This window comes from Furipterus horrens, unplaced genomic scaffold (genome assembly GCF_987537825.1).
Source record: "Furipterus horrens unplaced genomic scaffold, mFurHor1.1.pri manual_scaffold_7, whole genome shotgun sequence".
In the NCBI taxonomy this organism is placed as follows: Eukaryota; Metazoa; Chordata; class Mammalia; order Chiroptera; family Furipteridae; genus Furipterus; species Furipterus horrens.
The window spans coordinates 93,671,744-93,689,879 of NW_028327177.1; the positions used below are offsets into that span (position 1 = coordinate 93,671,744).

Below are 18,136 nucleotides of genomic sequence, written 5' to 3' on the forward strand. Positions count from 1 at the left end.
CCTATTGAATGCATTTTAAGATCTCCTGGTGATTGGTATACACATTTCAGTTTTCTATTATTTTCCAACAAGAACCTTCAAATCCAAATACATGACTTGGTTCATACCATAGCTACATTTGTTCTTTTGTTTGTTTTCTTATCTGCAATGTCTTCTCTTTTCCTCAAAACATGGACAAATCTACCCAACTTAGGTTTCCATGATCTCCACAGTTTTCTCTAAAATTGAAGTCCACACTGATCTTAATGTTCTCAAATCTTAAGCTTTTAGTCATCACAATATGATTTCAATTATATACTGTTTTTTGAAATATTCACCCAAGGACTTTTTTTTCATTGCTTTTAGAGAGGAAGGGACAGAGGGAGACAGTCATTGATGCGAGAGAGGCACTGATTGGTTGCCTCCTGCACACGCCCAGACTGGGGACGGAATGTGTCCAGACTGGAGGGACTGCAAACACCCGGACCAGGGATCAAACCCGCAACCTAGGTATGTGTCCTGACCAGGAACTGAACCTGTCACCTTTTGGTTACAGGACAATGCTCCAACCAACTGAGCCACCCTAGCTAGGTCTGCATACTGTTTTATATGAAATGTTAAAGTTTTAGTTTTGTCATCCATACACATAGGCTCCTGGAGGAGAGAGGCCATGGCTTATTTTTCTTCTCTATCCCCCTTCTCCATGGTGCTCAACACGGCACTACACAAGGTCAGTGCCCAGTAAATATTTATTAGTTGACTGATTTTGGTACCTTTGAAATCATGTATTGTTCTAGGAAGAATATATATGTACTCATTATACACGTGATACTTTAAAGCTACCCATTCAAAGGCAAATTAAAAGATTACAGAACTTGAGAATTATGACTAATAAAAGCTATATTAGCCACAAATTTATTTAATTTTGCCAGATATGGATATAATAAAATAAAATATTACCTCTGGATTTTCACTTAAATATATTTGTTTAGATATGTTGTTTATTGTACAAATCCACTGCAAGAGGAAAATATAGAAAAATATGATTAATATTTTTTCTACAATGCTTCTCTTCTAAAAGAGAATGTTCAATATTTGAATGAAATACAAGTTTAATTAGATGAAGTAACATAATCTTTCTTGTAAGATAAATACCTTCCTATATATTGTACATAAGCATATATATGCAAATAACTGAGAGTATAATGACACTGAACAGATTTATTATTTTTAGGTCTCAAATTTATTTCATACAAGGAAATAAAAAATATAGCAATTATGTTAAATTATAATTTAGTGGTCTATGTTTATCTTTTTATATCACTTCCCTCTTAATCCCCACCAAACAACACAGTCCAAACTCAGATATCATTATTAATACCAACGCAAATAAGCTAAGGGCTAAATATATTCCTGGTGAATATATTTTACATACTTCCTTTCTCCCAGGTTTATAAAAGATTAACATTGAAAACTCTCTCCACTTCACATCTGTTTCACTCTCTAGAATTTCAGTGCCTAATGAGCTTCACTAAACTAAACTAATATTCTGTTTGGTAAACCCTTTGGCCTGTGTTCTTCAGAGACCAAAAGCCAGGTTTTAATACCTGTTCTTTTCCACAAGAAGTAAATACATGTATATCTTTACATAACCTTCTTTCACCAACACAATTATAATACCAGATAAAATGGCTCAAAAATCAACCTATATTTTCATTGAAAGATATTTTTCAAGACCATGTTTATGACACATCAGATCTTAATACTAGCTTACCTTCCATACATGGTGTACTACAAGTAAAAATGGGGCCAAAAATAAAATAGTCATGAGGAAGAACAGACATTCCCAAATTTTTGTTTTTCTGTCTTTCATTCCCCTAAGGTTTTAAGCTTTAGTTCCTTCCTCCGTGCCACTTCTGCTGCCACTATATTCTTACTGCAACAAATACTGTCTTAGAAAGTGAGAGAAGCGAATAAATTAAACTGTCACCTTATGATACCAACAGACTGCCAGAAAGCAAGAGTCACAAGGTCATTTCTGAATTAGATCCTTTAAAAAGACAGGAGAGAAATGATCTCTAAGGTCTCTCCTCAGAGGTCTAACTATAAAATTCTTTGTGAAACTTAAGAATGTTGCTTAAGAAAAATTAACTTTTATTGAAAAGATATTTTTAATTAACCAGAATTTTTCAAGTGTCTCTAATGAAAACATTAATATGTTTTGTCATCAGCAAAAATATCTTAAGATGTTGCTGAAGAAATTAACTAGATAAAATTTTACCTCTTCATGGTCTTTCTTACTTTCTGCTTGCAAAATTGAAGATCTGAAAAAAAGAAAAAAATTGACCCTCAACTTTTTTAAAAGTACTTTCAACATGATCTGAGAAAATATTAACTCTTTAAAGGTACATATAAAACCAATCAGTATCAAAAAAACAGAAACCCACCCAAGACACATAACCAACTAGTATGTTAAGAAAATGAAACCACCAGAGGCATCAGGACTTGGCTTTTAACAACTCTTGACTTTGACTATCTATGCCAAAATCCACCGAAAAAGAAACAGGTGCTAGTTTTCAGAAGACAGACTATATCAAAGGTGCACTGCAACTTAGACAATCCATTTCAACCTTCTGACACATATATTTCAAATATAAATATAAAACACTAATTTAACTTCATTGTTATTTCTCATTGAATATAGTTAAAATAAAAATTTTCAATATATTAATTGCTAACATAGGGATATTTAGCTTTTCTATAAATGTTCACGTTTTAAGAGTTAGAGAAAAAATTATTTTGAATTAAACCAGGAATGTGAAATAGAAAATGACGCTAAACATTAGCAAACAACTGAAAATACAAAAAGGTAAGTACTTGTAGTAAAGTATTACATTTTGATAATTTGACATATGAATACAGGGACTTCCAATATCTAGCATGATAACTGATACACAGCAATTGGCATTCTTTATATGTTTATAGAAGGAATATGAAATTAAACCACCATTTTGATAAAAGATGTAACATCTTAATGTACATAAATACAGGGGGGAAATGACTTTCAGGGAATTTTGAGATGCTCTGAACAAAAAGAAATATCAAAAACAATATTTTTAAATTAAGTAGAAAAAAATTGCAGATAACTTAAAGCATTTGTCATTAGGAAAAAAAATTGTTAAGATTTTATTTATTTTCAGAGAGAGGGGAGGGGAGGGAGAGAGGGAAAGAAACATCAGTTGGTTGCCTCTTCTTTGCACCCAACCGAGGACCTGGCCCACAACCCAGGTATGTGCCCTGACAGGGAAATCAAACTTGCAACCTTTCAGTCCACAGGCTGGCACTCAATCCACTGAGTCATACCAGCCAGGGCAGGAAAAATTTTAAATTATGATGTATATCCTTAAGTGGATTATAATGTAGCCATTATAAAATGTTTTTAATAAGTGAATGCAGATCCAAATTACATATATAGTATTTCCTCAACTATTTAAAAACTATAATTAAAGTAAAAACTGTAAGGCAACAGACCAAGAAGTTAATTGCTGCTCTGGTTAGTGAGATTATAGTTTTTTTTTTCCATACTTCTTTTTATATTTTTCTGTGCTTTTCAAAAATTTGTTCTATGGGTTCTCATTTTATGCAAAAATAACAGAAAATTTTTAAAAAGAATATAAACATTAATGGACCCAATAATTTGATCAGAAATATTTAATTAACATCTAAAAATAACATTACTGTTAGTACCTAGTATTAATACATTTTAGGCACTTTACATATGGTAGGTTTTGATTTTTCCTGAATAATTTATAAAGTAGGGATTATGACCTCCCTCCCAACTTTACATGTACAAAAATACAGCTCAGAGAGGTTATGTAACTTGTCTAAGACCACACAGTAAGTAGTGGGTCCAGAATCTGAACTTTCTGTCCCTAAGTTTGAAGCTTTTTCCACTAATTTGTGTTGCCTTCCCCACACCATGCAGGATTTTCAGTGACCAGTCTCAACATGAAATCACAGGTCTTTATCATATGACCATGCTTGATAATCTTAAAATATTAAGGCATCATTTAATCAGGCCAGGAAGGAAAGTTCAACTCATTTCTATAAGAGTATAATCTTAAGAAATAATAAGCCTAAAATATCTATAAAATGTCTGAATGAAATCCTTTCAGTAGTTTAAAATATTACAGACTTTATTAATACTAGGAAAAATACTTACTTTTTTCCATCAAAAGAAGTGATCTGAAAACAGTACCGCCTGTCTTCACAGTCCACAGCCATTACTGAACAGTTGTCTATATCCATGGCCAAGCCTCCTGCTACGTCTCCACGAGCCTGACTCATTAAGTTTCCCCCTTGAGTGAAGTAAAACTGTCTGTCCCAGGTAGATGACACCAAGCCCGTTTTACTAAATGAATAAAAGTACATTCACTCTTTAATAACAACACACATGAAATTTCATCGTAAGGCAGACACAAGATAAAGCACATCACAAAGAACCAGTTTGCAAAAAGGCAACAGGTGCCTAGAAAATATAAATATCAGTTTTTCATCTCTAAAATAAATTCATGTAGGCTGACCACTTAGGTATTTGTGTGTGTATATATTTCAAAAACAAGGCTGAAATTATCAAATTGCAGCTGTCATGATGATGCTCCATAACATACAGTTCAATTTTTCAAGGGTGTAAATTCAAAACAAAAGAATTTATTTTACTACTAGAGTTAACTTGCTTTATCCTATCTTCAGATAAAAATGAAAATCTGAATTGATGGTGTAATTACATGTATTTTAAAGTATGTTAAAAAACATTTAATAGCATTCATGTTATGGTAGATTTATTTAAACTCAAACTGGTTTCACTTTTTTAAAATAACCCTAAATTATTCAACAAATATCTAAACAATTTGTTAACTTTTGAAAATTATTCATGTGCCCCATAGGTCAAAAAGTTCACATTAATATTAATATCACTAACTAAAAAGATTAACCATTAGTAAACTCAAAACAATTTGGCAAACAATATCAATTATATATTATATTCACTTGCTACTTAAATGAAAATAACAATAGTTTTCTTACTTCCTAGCATTAAGATATCCAGCCTTTCGGGTTAAGTTTCGATTAACAGGAAATTTCATGGGATCTGGGTCAGGCACATATAAAGGGTCACTGGCTACTTCCAAATCCTCTATTGTCTGCTGCATGGTCTCGACATCATTGTCCATTTCCCTGCGAACACTAACACAGAGAGCAGGTTATTTACTACCAACCACAACAGACAAAGGCCTCCTTACCAATCATGTTTATTATTTCTTTTGTATATATTTTCTTAAAGACCAACAATGGTATGGGTGGTTAAAGTAACATGAACATGTTATAAAATAGCTTTACACTTTATTTAAAACTTATTCTGGGAGCAATACTAAATTCAAAAACTAACGAAGCCACATGCAATGCCTGACTTGAGAGAAATTTTCAAACTGTTCTGTCCCGTGCATTTAATACAACAATAATTTTCATCTCCCTCTATACCTCAGGTTGACCACATCACTGCTCAGACTTCTGAACTTGATTAGAACTGCTTTCTCTCTCTAAGCTTTCATGGCTTGGAAAACAAGATTTATTCAGTAATCTCCTATCTATCTCCCACCATTCAGGTAATTATGAAGATAATTCACTTATGGATAATTATTTTTATGTGTCTTTTTTATTCACACATAAAACCTAGTTTAGAATCAATAAATACCATCAGATTTGACACTGTTATGAAATTCAGAGTTCAGATTCTGTGGAACAAAAGTGTGAAAAATACAAGAAGTATCCATGAGACATGCGAGAAACACTCTCATGACAGGACAAACAGCCCCTCAGAAAATTAAATGGTAAGTATTTTTAGATTATGACAATTAACTGTTAACTTATCGTTTGCATAACTTCATTTTCAATTTTAAGGAAGAAAATACTTACTTCTGTACACTTGTTCCAATATTAGTTAAGAATTCTTCCAGTTGTTCATTGAGGTTTTCAGAACCCATCTTAAAGAAACTTATCTGAGGCAAGAGGGTGTGAGAGTGGGAGGTTGAACAGAAACGAGCACATACACAAAGCACTTTAAGTGAATCATAGAAATAAATTCCCAGATACATGGGCAAGTAAAAAAGATTATTTCCATCTGTATAAAAACAGGTTGCAGTTTACAATAACTTCTATTGGGCATGAGGCCACTGAGAAACTAACTTATTTCACTGTATATCCTTTTACATATTAATATATGTATATGGTAAGCAATTCTTTTAAACTAGAAAATAAATTTTAGAACATTTCAAGTAAGTCATATGGATAAACTATTTCATGTTTAATGCAAAAAGTTTTATATCTGAGGAATAATAATACTCACACTTGAAGAAATATTTAAATTTCTTTAAATTCTCATTTTTAGGGGGCTGCCATCTCATCTTATATTATCCAGATTTAATTTTCTAGCCCCCTTTCTGATGCACACCTCTTGAGACACTTCAGAGTTCATCAGTATTTTTAACTCAGGAAGTATACAAGCAACATAAAACAAACTCAAACTTGTCTAACAGATCTATTATGAAGCAAGAGTTAGTGGATGCTCCATCAACAGGTGGAACTCCACCATGCATTTAGCTTCCTGTTCCAAATACAAGATAAATGGTTTCACTTACCATAAAATATTTAAAATCTTCATCTACAAAGGAAACCATTCTCCCTAATTTCCTAAAAATAACATTCTAATGACATTTTACTTTTTAAAACATGAGACAAAATTGTATTTTGGTCTTAGTTTGTAATATAATATCCTTATATTTAATATAAATATCATACTTTAATATAAAGATTATAGGGAAGTTACAATCCAAAACACAGTGTAGCACTCACCTGAGCTTGCATGTACCCAATTAGAGGTTCTAACAATGCTATTTTCTTCTTGTACTGAAGAGTATTCAATGCACAAAAATAATGCATCATGGTCTGGTGTTGTTTTTTTCTGGAAGTGTAGACATCTTCTGTTACCTCATACTTCACCTTTAAGTAAAAGATTAAAAATACTATTATTTACTGAATTTTGAAGTAGTGGCTGTTAAAAAGTGCCTACAAAAGGAAAAATGTACATCACCAGCAACTGTGCATATATTTCTATTTTCTTAGGTATTAGAAATCCTGTAAAATATTGGCTAAGATAGTTTTCCTGTTTTATTACCAACCACTTCATTTTAAAATACATTAATAGCAGAATTCTGGCTCTAGCTGGTGTGGCTCAGTGGACTGAGTGCCGGACCATGAACAAAAAGGTCACCGGTTCGATTCCCAGTCAGGGCACATGCCTGGGTTACAGGCCAGGTCCCAGTTGGGGGTGTGCAAGAGGGAAGTGATTGATGTCTCTCTCTTACATTGATGTTTCTCTCCCTCACTTCCTCCCTCCCTTCCTAAGACTAAATAAAATCTTAAACAAACAAACAAAAAAAACAGACTTCCAGCCAAGATGGAGGCGTAGAGAGACATGCTGCGTCTCCCTCCACAACGGAGAAGGAATACAACTACCTCAAAACTAGAAACAACCAGAAGTTCCAGAAAATCAAACTACATGGAAGTCCAGCAAACAAAGATATAAAGAAGAAATACTCATCCAGACAGGTAGGAGGGGTGGAGCCAGGGCAGAGAGAACAAGGTGTGGTGGCGGCAGCAGAGGCAACAGTGGCAGGCCGGCAGAAAGCGTAGTCACATGTTTTAAAAAGTCAGGAGGGACACCTGGGGGGCGTTCCCAGCTCCTCATCGGACCTCACAGTCCCAGCACCGAGGAAAATCAAGCCTCATTGTTTCTGACTGTGCAAACCAGTGGGGGTTGGGGTGGAGGCAGAAACTGCAGGTCTCTCAGCAGAGTCCGCTTGTTTAAAGGGCCCCCATGGTCCAAGAACATCTGCAGACCCACCCACTCTGGGAACAACAGCCTGGGCAGCAGCTGGAGGGGCACCAGTGCAGTGTGAAAGTGGGAGAGGTGCCTGGAAAAGGGGCGAGTGCTGGACAGGCAGCACTGTTCCCTCTCGGACTCCTCCCCCACAGACAGCGCCACAACGTGGTGAAACAGGTTGCCCTACACTGACGAATCCCTAAGGCTCCGCCCCTTACAATGTAACAGGAGTGACAGCTCTACCAGGGATACGAAGGCAAACACAGGAGCCTGTCAGAATGGGGAAACAAAGAAGTATGGCCCAAAAGGGGGAACAGATCAAGGTTCCAGTGAGAGAACGAAGCGATGAGGAGATAGCCAACCTCACAGATGAAAATATAGAAAACCTAACAGACGGAGAATTCAAAACACTGGTGATAAAAATGCTCACAGGCTTGACAGATATGCTTGAGTACGGCAAATGCATAAGAGAAGAAGTGAAGGCTATGCTAAGTGAAACGAAGGAAAATCCACACAAAACCAATGGTGAAAGGAAGGAAATCGAGGTTCAAATCAATGATTTGGAACATAAGGAAGAAAAAAACAGTCAACCAGTGCAAAATGAGGAAGCAAGAATTGAAAAAAATGAGGAAAACTTCCCACATTTTGCCAAGAAGATTGACATACAGGTTCAGGAAGCATGGAGGGTCCCGGGCGAGCTGGACCCTGAGGGGACCACTCCAGGACGCTATGGTCAACTAATATTTGATAAAGGAAGAAGGAACATAAAATGGAGTGAGAAGAGCCTCTTTAACAAATGGTGCTGGGAGAACTGGATAGGGACCTGCAAAAAAATGAAACTAGACCACCAACTTACACCACACACGAGAATAAACTCAAGATGGATGAAAGACTTAAATGTAAGCTGTGACACCATAAAAGTCCTAGAGGAAAACATAGGCAAGAAAATATCAGATATCTCACGTAACAATTTCATCACGATACATCTCCTAAAGCAAGAGAAATAAAGGAAAAAATAAATAAATGGGATTACATCAAACTAAAGAGTTTCTGCTCAGCAAAAGAAAACATCAGCAAGATGAAAAGGAAACCAACCATATGGGAAAACATATTTGCCAATGACATCACAGACAGGGGACTGATTTCCAAAATATATAAAGAGCTTATACAACTCAACATCAAGAAAACAAACAACCCAATTAAAAAATGGGCAAAGGACCTGAACAAACACTTCTCCGAAGAGGACATACAGAAGGTCCATAGACACATGAAAAAATGCTCAACATCATTAGCCATCAGGGAGATGCAAATAAAAACCACAATGAGATACCATTCCACACCAGTCAGAATGGCCATCATCAACAAATCAACAAACAAGTGCTGGCGAGGATGTGGAGAAACGGGAACCCTACTGCACTGTTGGTGGGAATGCGGACTGGTGCAGCCACTATGGAGAACAGTATGGAATTACCTCAAAAGATTAAAAATGGAACTGCCTTTTGAACCAGCGACTCCACTACTAGGATTATACCCGAAGAATCTTGAAACACCAATTCAAAAGAACGTATGCGCCCCTATGTTCATTGCAGCACTGTTTATAATAGCTAAGAGCTGGAAACAACCTAGGTGCCCATCTGTAGATGAGTGGATCAAAAAACTGTGGTACATTTACACAATGGAATACTATGTAGCAGAAAGAAAGAAGGAACTCCTGCCATTTGCAACAACATGGATGGAACTAGAGAGAATTATGCTTAGTGAAATAAGCCAGGCAAAGAAAGAAAAATACCATATGATATCACCTAATACAGGAAACTAAAGAACAACACAAACAAAGGAACTAAATAGAACAAAGAGCAGAATAGCAGTCAATAGGGGGGAGAGGAGAGGGAGAGAAGGGGGATAAGTAAGGGAAGGGTTTAGTCAAAGAACCCATATAAATGACTCATGGACATGGACAACGGGGAGGGATATGATTGCGGGAGAGGGGGTGGGTTGGGTGGGGGAGAGAAATTGGTGGAAAAGGGGACAACTGTAATTGAAAAACCAAAATAAAAAAATTAAAAAAAGTATTTTGTTTAAAGAGACAATCGCTAATCGTCTGACAATTAACAATTATCAGAAATGCTTTGAAATAATTAGGAAAAAAGATTAAGGGCAGCCCTGGTCAGGTAGCTCAGTTGGTTAGCGCATCACCACAATACACCAAGGTTGAGGGTTCAATCTCTGGTCAGAGCACACACAAGAAACAATCGATGAATGCATAAATAAGTGGAACAACAAATCTATCTTCCTCTTCCTTCCCCACCTCCCCTTCTTCTCTAAAAATAAATAAAAATTAAAAAAAACAAACTAAGGGCAATACAGCAAAACATACAAAATAAGTGCTGGCTACTGTTTTTAAAAAGAAAAAACTAGACCACCTAATGAAATAGTTGTTAACTGTGATACCGAAGGAGTTAATTAAGCATGTACCATACCTTGTCATTCTCTCTTTTTTTTGACAACCGGCTATATCTGTTAATTGCAGTATCATGATCTAGAAAACAGAAATGAATATTAACAATAATAAAACAGTACTTTGCAAAACTTAGTAATACTTTAAATGGTCTTTATATGTGTAGCTTTCAATAAATGTACTAAAGCAAGATAAGAAATCCTCACCATATGATCATTCCAGTCAAATTTTCCCCTATCCAAATTTCCCCTAAAGTATGTTTCTACTTATTAACTTGGTAATAACATTTAATTCAAAGGAAAGTGTAATTTACTATAAGTTTATATTAGTATTTTTAATACAAAAAATAGCAAATGCTCATTGAATAAAAATTGGAATACATAGGAAAACAAGGCAGGGAAAATATTATATTACCTCTTTAGGTATTATGAACATAGCAAATCACAAGATTTGATTTAATTTTCCTTTAAATTTTTCTGTAGTGTAAACAGTGCAACTTAAATAACAATGCTGATTTAAATAACGCCCATTTAAACTTTTAATTAGGTTCATTTTTTTTCAACTATTGCATAGAATCTGGCCATAGATTTGTGTTGATTTAAAAAAAATGCATTATTAAAAAAAATAATTGTGTAAAGTATTAAGAGCTTACCATTACTGGCAATCTGAAACACTTCCTTTAATGTCAGTATTTCTGGAAAAGTTCAAGAATAATTTCAGTGTAGCATATTTATGAAATATCTTAAATTTTGTTTAGAAAACAGTAACTGCCATTTAAGCTACAAAAACGCCAAATAATAAATCATCCTTCAACATTCAAAGTGAAAAAGCTATTCTGTATTTCAGCTAGTCAATGGAACATTTACTATCATTAGCAACAGTTACACCACAAATTAGTAATATGACACAAAACAAACATTGACACACCTGTAAATTCTAAGATATGCAAATATTCTTAGTACCAGAATCTAGCTTAATTCATTTTTGATAGACTCCAATAAGTTCAAATGCTGAATGAGAAACAAAGATTTTATTAGTAAGATCATGACATTCAGTCCCTATCTATTGAGAAGAGATCTTGTTTCTTGACCCTGAAATGACCATTCTTAAGGATTACCACCACAAATATAACTCCATCTCTAAAATACATTTGTCTTCATTCCAATTTAAGTATTTTACCATCCACTGATTAATTAGTTCAATGTTTTATTCTATCTACATATTTTATAAGTGTTTAATTTTATAAGATTGTAACTTATGGGAAAGCAAAGCCAATTCTGTAAAACTCTCATTTTATCACTGAATAATGCTAAATGGGTGGTTTGGCTCAGTGGATTGAGCGTCGGCCTTCGAGCTAAGTGTCGCTGGTTCGATCTTCCAGTCAGGGCACATCAGAGAAGGAAAACTCTGACTCCAAAAAACCTCCGCTGCCTTGCGGCATACCTCTTCAGGGGAAAGGCTAAGGGAGTAAACCCCGACAGAAAATCCGGAGCCGGAGTCCCTAAGGCGGTTTGACGTTGTAGTCAACACCGGCAACTCCTGCGGCGCACCTGAAGCCAAGCTGTATTGACTCTGTCTTTCCCTTGGACCCTTCAGCTGCGAAGAGAGGGGGGTCTGCTGCATGGGCAACAGCAGACCCTCCATATCACCCTGCCCAGGCTCTGTAGCTTCAGCTTCACTGGAGAGGACACTCCAGCGTCATCGCAAGATGTCGATTCAACACGGGAGGAGACAGATACCGTGTCACTCCCGAGTCGGACTGCACAACCATTCTCGGCGGTGCAGATAGACTCTTAAGAAGCTACACCATCGTCTCTCGAGACGGACGGCTGCCGATATATATAAATGCTAAATGGGGTAAAAAGAAAAAAAAAAAAACACAAAGAGCTGGGCTGATAGATGTGCCAGTCCTCTGACCTCCTGCCACTCCGGTCCATAAACACATCTCCGTTTTCTGTGTGACTGTCTCATTCAGGCCTTGGTCACACCACACTGGATTCTCACCATTTCCTATCCATTCTCCCAAATCCACTCTATTCGACCTTCTGAAAACAAAAGGATTGTGTCTCTCTACTTCTTAAAGACCTCCATTAACTTCTCTTTGCTTATGAACTCAAGTTAAACATCTTTAGCATAATCTAGTCCCAGCTAATCTATTTCTAGATTTGTCTCCTGCCATGCCCAACACATTCAATATTGCAGCCACGCTCTTATCATTCTCAAAACAAGCCATGTATTTCTACAATCCATATTTTTGTGCTTCCTAGTCCCTCTAACAAAATAATGACTCTTCTCTCCTGGCAAACTCCTCTTCATTGTTCAATGCTCATGTCGCACCCCTGATAAAGCCTTTCTGACAGCCACCTCTGATCCCTCACAACATCTCGCTCATTCCCAACTATGAGACAGTATGGTAATTATCTGTTTAACCATTTCATATCCTTCCCTAGACTTTCTCAAGTGAAGTGACATCTTACTTATACCAGTATTCCTCAGTATCTAGTTTAACACCTAGCAGGAGCTCCTGTAGCTGTTTAGTGACTAATTAAAGTAAAAGTGGCACAAGCTGTATTCAGAAATGGTTAAGGTAGAGTAATATGCATTTTATAGGCACTGATCTTCTGACAGCTAATTAAAGTAAACAGAAGTTTGACATCAATACCTTTCAGATCTCTTTCTTTAAACTGGGTAATGGGAAACATCATGGCATCAGCAAGCTGCGTTGAGAGTACTGCATGGCAAGAGCTAAGCTAGTAAAAGAAAAACAGAAAAAGACAAATAACAGAAACATTTAACCAGTGTTATGTAAATTAAATAAAATCTAGTAAAAAGGTGTTAATAAGAGAACATTAAAATTGTGATATAATTAAAAATATACAGTCAAAAAATTCTATTTAAAACTCTTAGAAGAAAACACAGTATTTGGCAGTGATATCTTAGATATGACACCAAAAGCACAAGCAACAAAAGAAAATATAAACTGAACTTCATCAAAATTGAAACTTCTGTGCACCAAAGGATACTATCAAAAAGTAAGGCCCTGGCCAGGTAGCACAGTTCGTTAGAGCATCATCCCAATGAGCCAAGGTTGCAGTTTGATTTCCGGTTGGGGCAAATAAGTAGAACAAATCAATGTTTCTCTCTCTCTCTCTCTCCCTCTAAAATCAATCAATCAATAAAAGTGAAAAAACAATTCAGACCTGGCTGGTGTGGCTCAGTGGGTTGAACACCAGCCTGCAAACTGAAGGGTCTCCAGTTCAAGTCATGGTAAGGGGTACATGCCTAGATTGCAGGCCAGGTCCCAGGTTGGGAGCATGTAAAGGGCAACTAATTGATGTTTCTCTCCCTCTCTTTCTCCCTCCCTTCCCTTCTCCCTAAAAAAAAAATAAAATCTCTTTTAAAAATGGAAAGACAATCCACAGAATGGGAGAAAATATTTGCCAATCACATATCTAATAAGGAACTTGAATCTAGAATAAAGAATTCTTAAACTCAGTAATAAAAGACAAATAACCTAATTAAAAAATGGGCAAAGGTATGAATAGACACTTCATCAAAGGTATATAAATGGCCAATAAGCACAAGAAAAGATGCTCAATATCATCAGTCATCAAGAAAATGCACATCAAAACTATGATGAGATTCCACTTCACACCCAGTTCTATGGCTACAATAAAAACAAAATGAAAATAACAAGTGTTGGTGAGAATGTGGAGAAACTGGAACTCTCTTACATTCCTGGTGGGAATGTAAAATTGTGCAAAGCTGTGGAAAACAGTCTGGTGACACCTCAAAAAGTTAAACATAGAAGTGCCATATAACCCAGCAATCCCACTCCAGGCGTGTACTCAAAAGAACTGAAAATTGGTGTTCAAAAATAAATAAATAACCCCAAAACTTGTACATGAATGCTCATTGCAATACTATTTGCATTAGTCAAAAGCTGGAAAATGACCCAAATGTTCATCAACTGATAAATGGATAAATAAAATGTAATATATTCATACAATGGAATTTTGTTTAGCCAAAAAAGAATGAAATCTGATACATGCTACAATATGGATGAACCTTGAAAACATTTTGTTACATGAAAGACAGACATAAACATCCACAAACTGTATGAGTCCATTTATATGAAATATTCAAAATGGGCAAATCCATACAAACAGAAAGCAGATTTATAGTTGCCAGAGCTGAGGGGAGGGAGGAGTAGGAAGTGACGGCTTAATGGGCACAGGGTTTCCTTTGGGATGATGATAAAAGTGTTCTAAACATCAGCGCTGATGGTTGCACAACACTGTGAATGTACTAAATGTCACCAGTGATAAAGTTTATGTTATGTATATTTTACCACAATAAAAAAATTCCACCTCCAATAAATATTTCTTTATATTGATCTGCTGGGAGAATATTTTGCTACAATGAATTATTAAAATATTTCAAAAATTACTTTTCCAGTTATGAGACTAGAAAAGACAGAACTATCTAATGGTGCATGTGAAAAGAAGAGCTTTCACTGAACTAGTAGAGAACAGTTATAGACTCTACACATTTCTCACCACCTTTCTTCCTCCTAACTTAAAAGTCTTTTTTTTAGTGATTTGTTCTGAGGCTAGAGAAATTAAAGGTTGATATTGGCTGTCTGGAATGGAAGGATTAATGAACTGAATGGTTAAAATGTTGCCTGATAGCAAAAAAGATAAACCATAAAGAGCCTAGGTTTAGACCACAGTTCAACTTTTCTCCCTGCATACATTGAGTAAGACAATGAAAGACTGACTGTTACATAGACTAGGAGAGCAAATCTGTAAGTTTACTGTTTGAAAAGAATCTGTTTTAATCAGACAAAGAAAGTATTGTTTTTACAAGACAACCACCAAGATGTGGAAATAAGGTCTTCCTTAAAGAGCAGTAATCTGACTTCTGGCCAAGATGGAGGCACAGACAGACACGCTGCATTTCCCTCCACAACTAAGAAGAAATACAACTACCTCAAAACTAGAAACAACCAGAAGTTCGAGAAAATCAAACTGCATGGAAGTCCAGCAAACAAAGATATAAAGGAGAAATACTCATCCAGACATGTAGGAGGGGCAGAGCCGGGACGGAGAGGACATGGTGTGGTGGCGGCAGCAGCAGCAGCAGCCAGCAGAAAGCACAGTCACACATTTTAAAGGGTCAGGAGGCACACCTGGGGAGCATTCCCAGCTCCTCACCAGCCCTCGCAGCTCACAGTCCCAGCACCGGGGAGGATCAAACCTCATAGTGTCTGACTGTGCAAACCAGTAGGGGTTGGGGCGGAGGCAGAAACTGCCAGTCTCTCAGCAGGGTCCACTTCATTGGGGGGCCCCTACGGTCCTAGAGCATCCCCAGACCCACCCACTCTGGGAACAACAGCCAGGGCAGCAGCTAGAGGGGTACCAGTGTGGTGTGGAAGTGGGAGAGGTGCCTGGAAAAGGGGCGAGTGCTGGGCGAGCAGCATTATTCCCTCTTGAACCCTTCTCCCCCACACAGCACCACAACGTGGTGAAACAGGTCTCCCTATACTGACGAATCCCTAAGGCTCTGCCCCTTAAACGTAACAGGAGCCACAGCTCTACTTGGAACACGGAGGCAAACAAACACAGGAACCTGTCAGAATGAGGAGACAGAGAAGTGTGGCCCAAAGGGGGAAACGGATCAAGGTTCCAGTGGGAGAATTAGCAACGAGGAGATAGCCAACCTAACAGATGAGGAGATAGACAACCTAACAGATGCAGAATTCAAAACACTGGTGATAAAGATGCTCACAGGCTTGCCAGATATACTTGAGTACAGGAAACGCATAAGAGAAGAAGTAAAGGCTATGCTAAGTGAAACGAAGGAAAATCCACACAAAACCAATGGTGAAAGGAAGGAAACCGAGGTTCAAATCAATGATTTGGAACATAAGGAAGAAAAAAACAGTCAACCAGTGCAGAATGAGGAAGCAAGAATTGAAAAAAAAAAAGAGGAAAATTTCCCACATTTTGCGAAAGAGATGGACATACAGGTCCCGGAAGCGTGGAGGGTCCTGGGCGAGCTGGACCCTGAGGGGACCACACCAGGATGCATCATGACTGAGATGCCAAAGATGAAAGAAAAAGAGAGAGTCCCGGGGGCAGCAAGAGAGAGGTGGAGAGTTGCCTACAAGTGGGTGCTTATAGGACTATCAGCTGATTTCTCAGAGGACACTTTGCAGGCAGGAAGGGACTGGTAAGCAGTATTCAATGTGATGAAAGGCAACCTGCAACCAGGACTACTCTATCCAACAAAGCTATCATTTGGAATGGAAGTGCAGATGAAGTGCTTCCCAGACAAGGTAAAGCTAAAGGAGCTCATCATCACCAAGACATTATTATATGAAATGTCAAAGGGACTTACTTAAGAAAAAGAAGATCAAATCTATGAACACTAAAATGACAACAAACTCACAACTATCGACAACTGAATCTAAAAAATAAAAACAAAATCCAACTAAGCAAACCAGAATAGGAACAGAATCATAGGTATAGGGATCATTTAGAGGGTTTTCAGCTGGGAGGGAGGTGCGGGGGGGGGGGGAGAAATGGGGATATGGTGCAGGGATTAAGAAGCCTAATCAGTTGGTACAAAATAGATACAGGGAAGTTAAGAATAATATAGGAAAGGGTGACGCCAAAGGACTTATATGCACAACCCATGGACATGAACTAAGGGGGGTAGGATTGCTGGAGGGAAGGGGGATACTGGGTAGAGGGGTGCAAAGGGGAAAAACTGTAACTACTGTAACAACATAATCAATAAAATATAGTTTAAAAAATGAAAAATTAAAATAAAAAAGTAAAAAGAAGAGTAGTAATCTTTAATTAACAGAAACTGACTCATATAATCATAATAATAAATTCCCAATAAAAGCTAAACAACTTGAGTAACTTAATTATAAGCCCACTTATTCATGCAAAATAAAATAAGCACTTACCTCATCTATAACTTTTGAAAACTGTTGCAAAGTAGAGCTCATAACTTCATCATCACCTCCCAATGGAAAACGCTGAAAGATGAGAAACAGGTATGAAGTAAAGGGTCAATGCTCTATGTCATCTGTGAATGACACTATAATTTACATTTTTAAATAACTTCAGAAAATTTCTAAATTTTTGAATAATCTCTAAAAATATTTTAATAAAATAGTATAATTCATATAATTAGTAAACAATAACTAAAATGTTGCTAAGCAACCAATTAACATGGTATATAGAAATGCACACCATACTAGGAGTTCAGAGATTTGGTGTTTAGCTCTAAGTCGTCCAATAACCAGCTGTGTAACTTAAGCAAGTCTCAATTTCTTCACTTGTAAAAAGAAGAGAAATAAATTAGATAACCTCTGTATCTAACATTAAGTCATTAAAATTAGATATATGTGCTATAATGGAATTTCAATGGCATGTGAAAATTAATTTTTGTGAGTTCAAAAAAGCTTAAGATCCTTGATGAGAAATTCTGCTTAAATATACAGATACTGTATCATTGCATATTTTAAATTATGCTTTTAAAACTTTCATATACATGTAGTACCTGTTTTTCATATTCTTTTAAAAGTTTTGAAGTCAGGTGTGTTGCTGCACTTAACTCATTCTATAAAAAAAGATTAATTCAAATTAACACAACATTACTGATAAGAAAAAAAGTTCTAGTTGAAGATACCTACACCACTTTTACTTATCACTTAACATAAACACTGTACAACATATTCTCTA

General features: G+C 36.5%; 2 protein-coding genes across 4 annotated transcripts in view; one reads left to right on the forward strand and one right to left on the reverse strand.

The window, feature by feature from the left end:
• Positions 1-363, forward strand: part of ASB14 (ankyrin repeat and SOCS box containing 14) — a 29,487-nt gene extending 29,124 nt beyond the window's left edge. The window contains exon 11 of the mRNA XM_090283992.1: positions 346-363. The gene's annotated coding sequence lies outside the window, so the exon portion shown is untranslated. The remainder of the gene's footprint in view (positions 1-345) is intronic.
• APPL1 (adaptor protein, phosphotyrosine interacting with PH domain and leucine zipper 1) overlaps positions 1-18,136 on the reverse strand; it is a 34,132-nt gene that overhangs the window by 8,530 nt on the left and 7,466 nt on the right. For 2 of the 3 annotated variants that reach the window (XM_090283988.1, XM_090283986.1), the window contains exons 3-13: positions 17,955-18,014; positions 17,356-17,427; positions 13,039-13,126; positions 11,029-11,070; positions 10,399-10,457; positions 6,889-7,035; positions 5,953-6,035; positions 5,065-5,223; positions 4,202-4,390; positions 2,261-2,303; positions 940-996 (exon numbers count right to left, since the gene is read on the reverse strand). In XM_090283988.1, coding sequence (XP_090140114.1) covers positions 940-996; positions 2,261-2,303; positions 4,202-4,390; positions 5,065-5,223; positions 5,953-6,035; positions 6,889-7,035; positions 10,399-10,457; positions 11,029-11,070; positions 13,039-13,126; positions 17,356-17,427; positions 17,955-18,014 — 999 coding nt within the window. The remainder of the gene's footprint in view (positions 1-939; positions 997-2,260; positions 2,304-4,201; positions 4,391-5,064; positions 5,224-5,952; positions 6,036-6,888; positions 7,036-10,398; positions 10,458-11,028; positions 11,071-13,038; positions 13,127-17,355; positions 17,428-17,954; positions 18,015-18,136) is intronic. The other variant, XM_090283987.1, reaches the window with a different exon arrangement.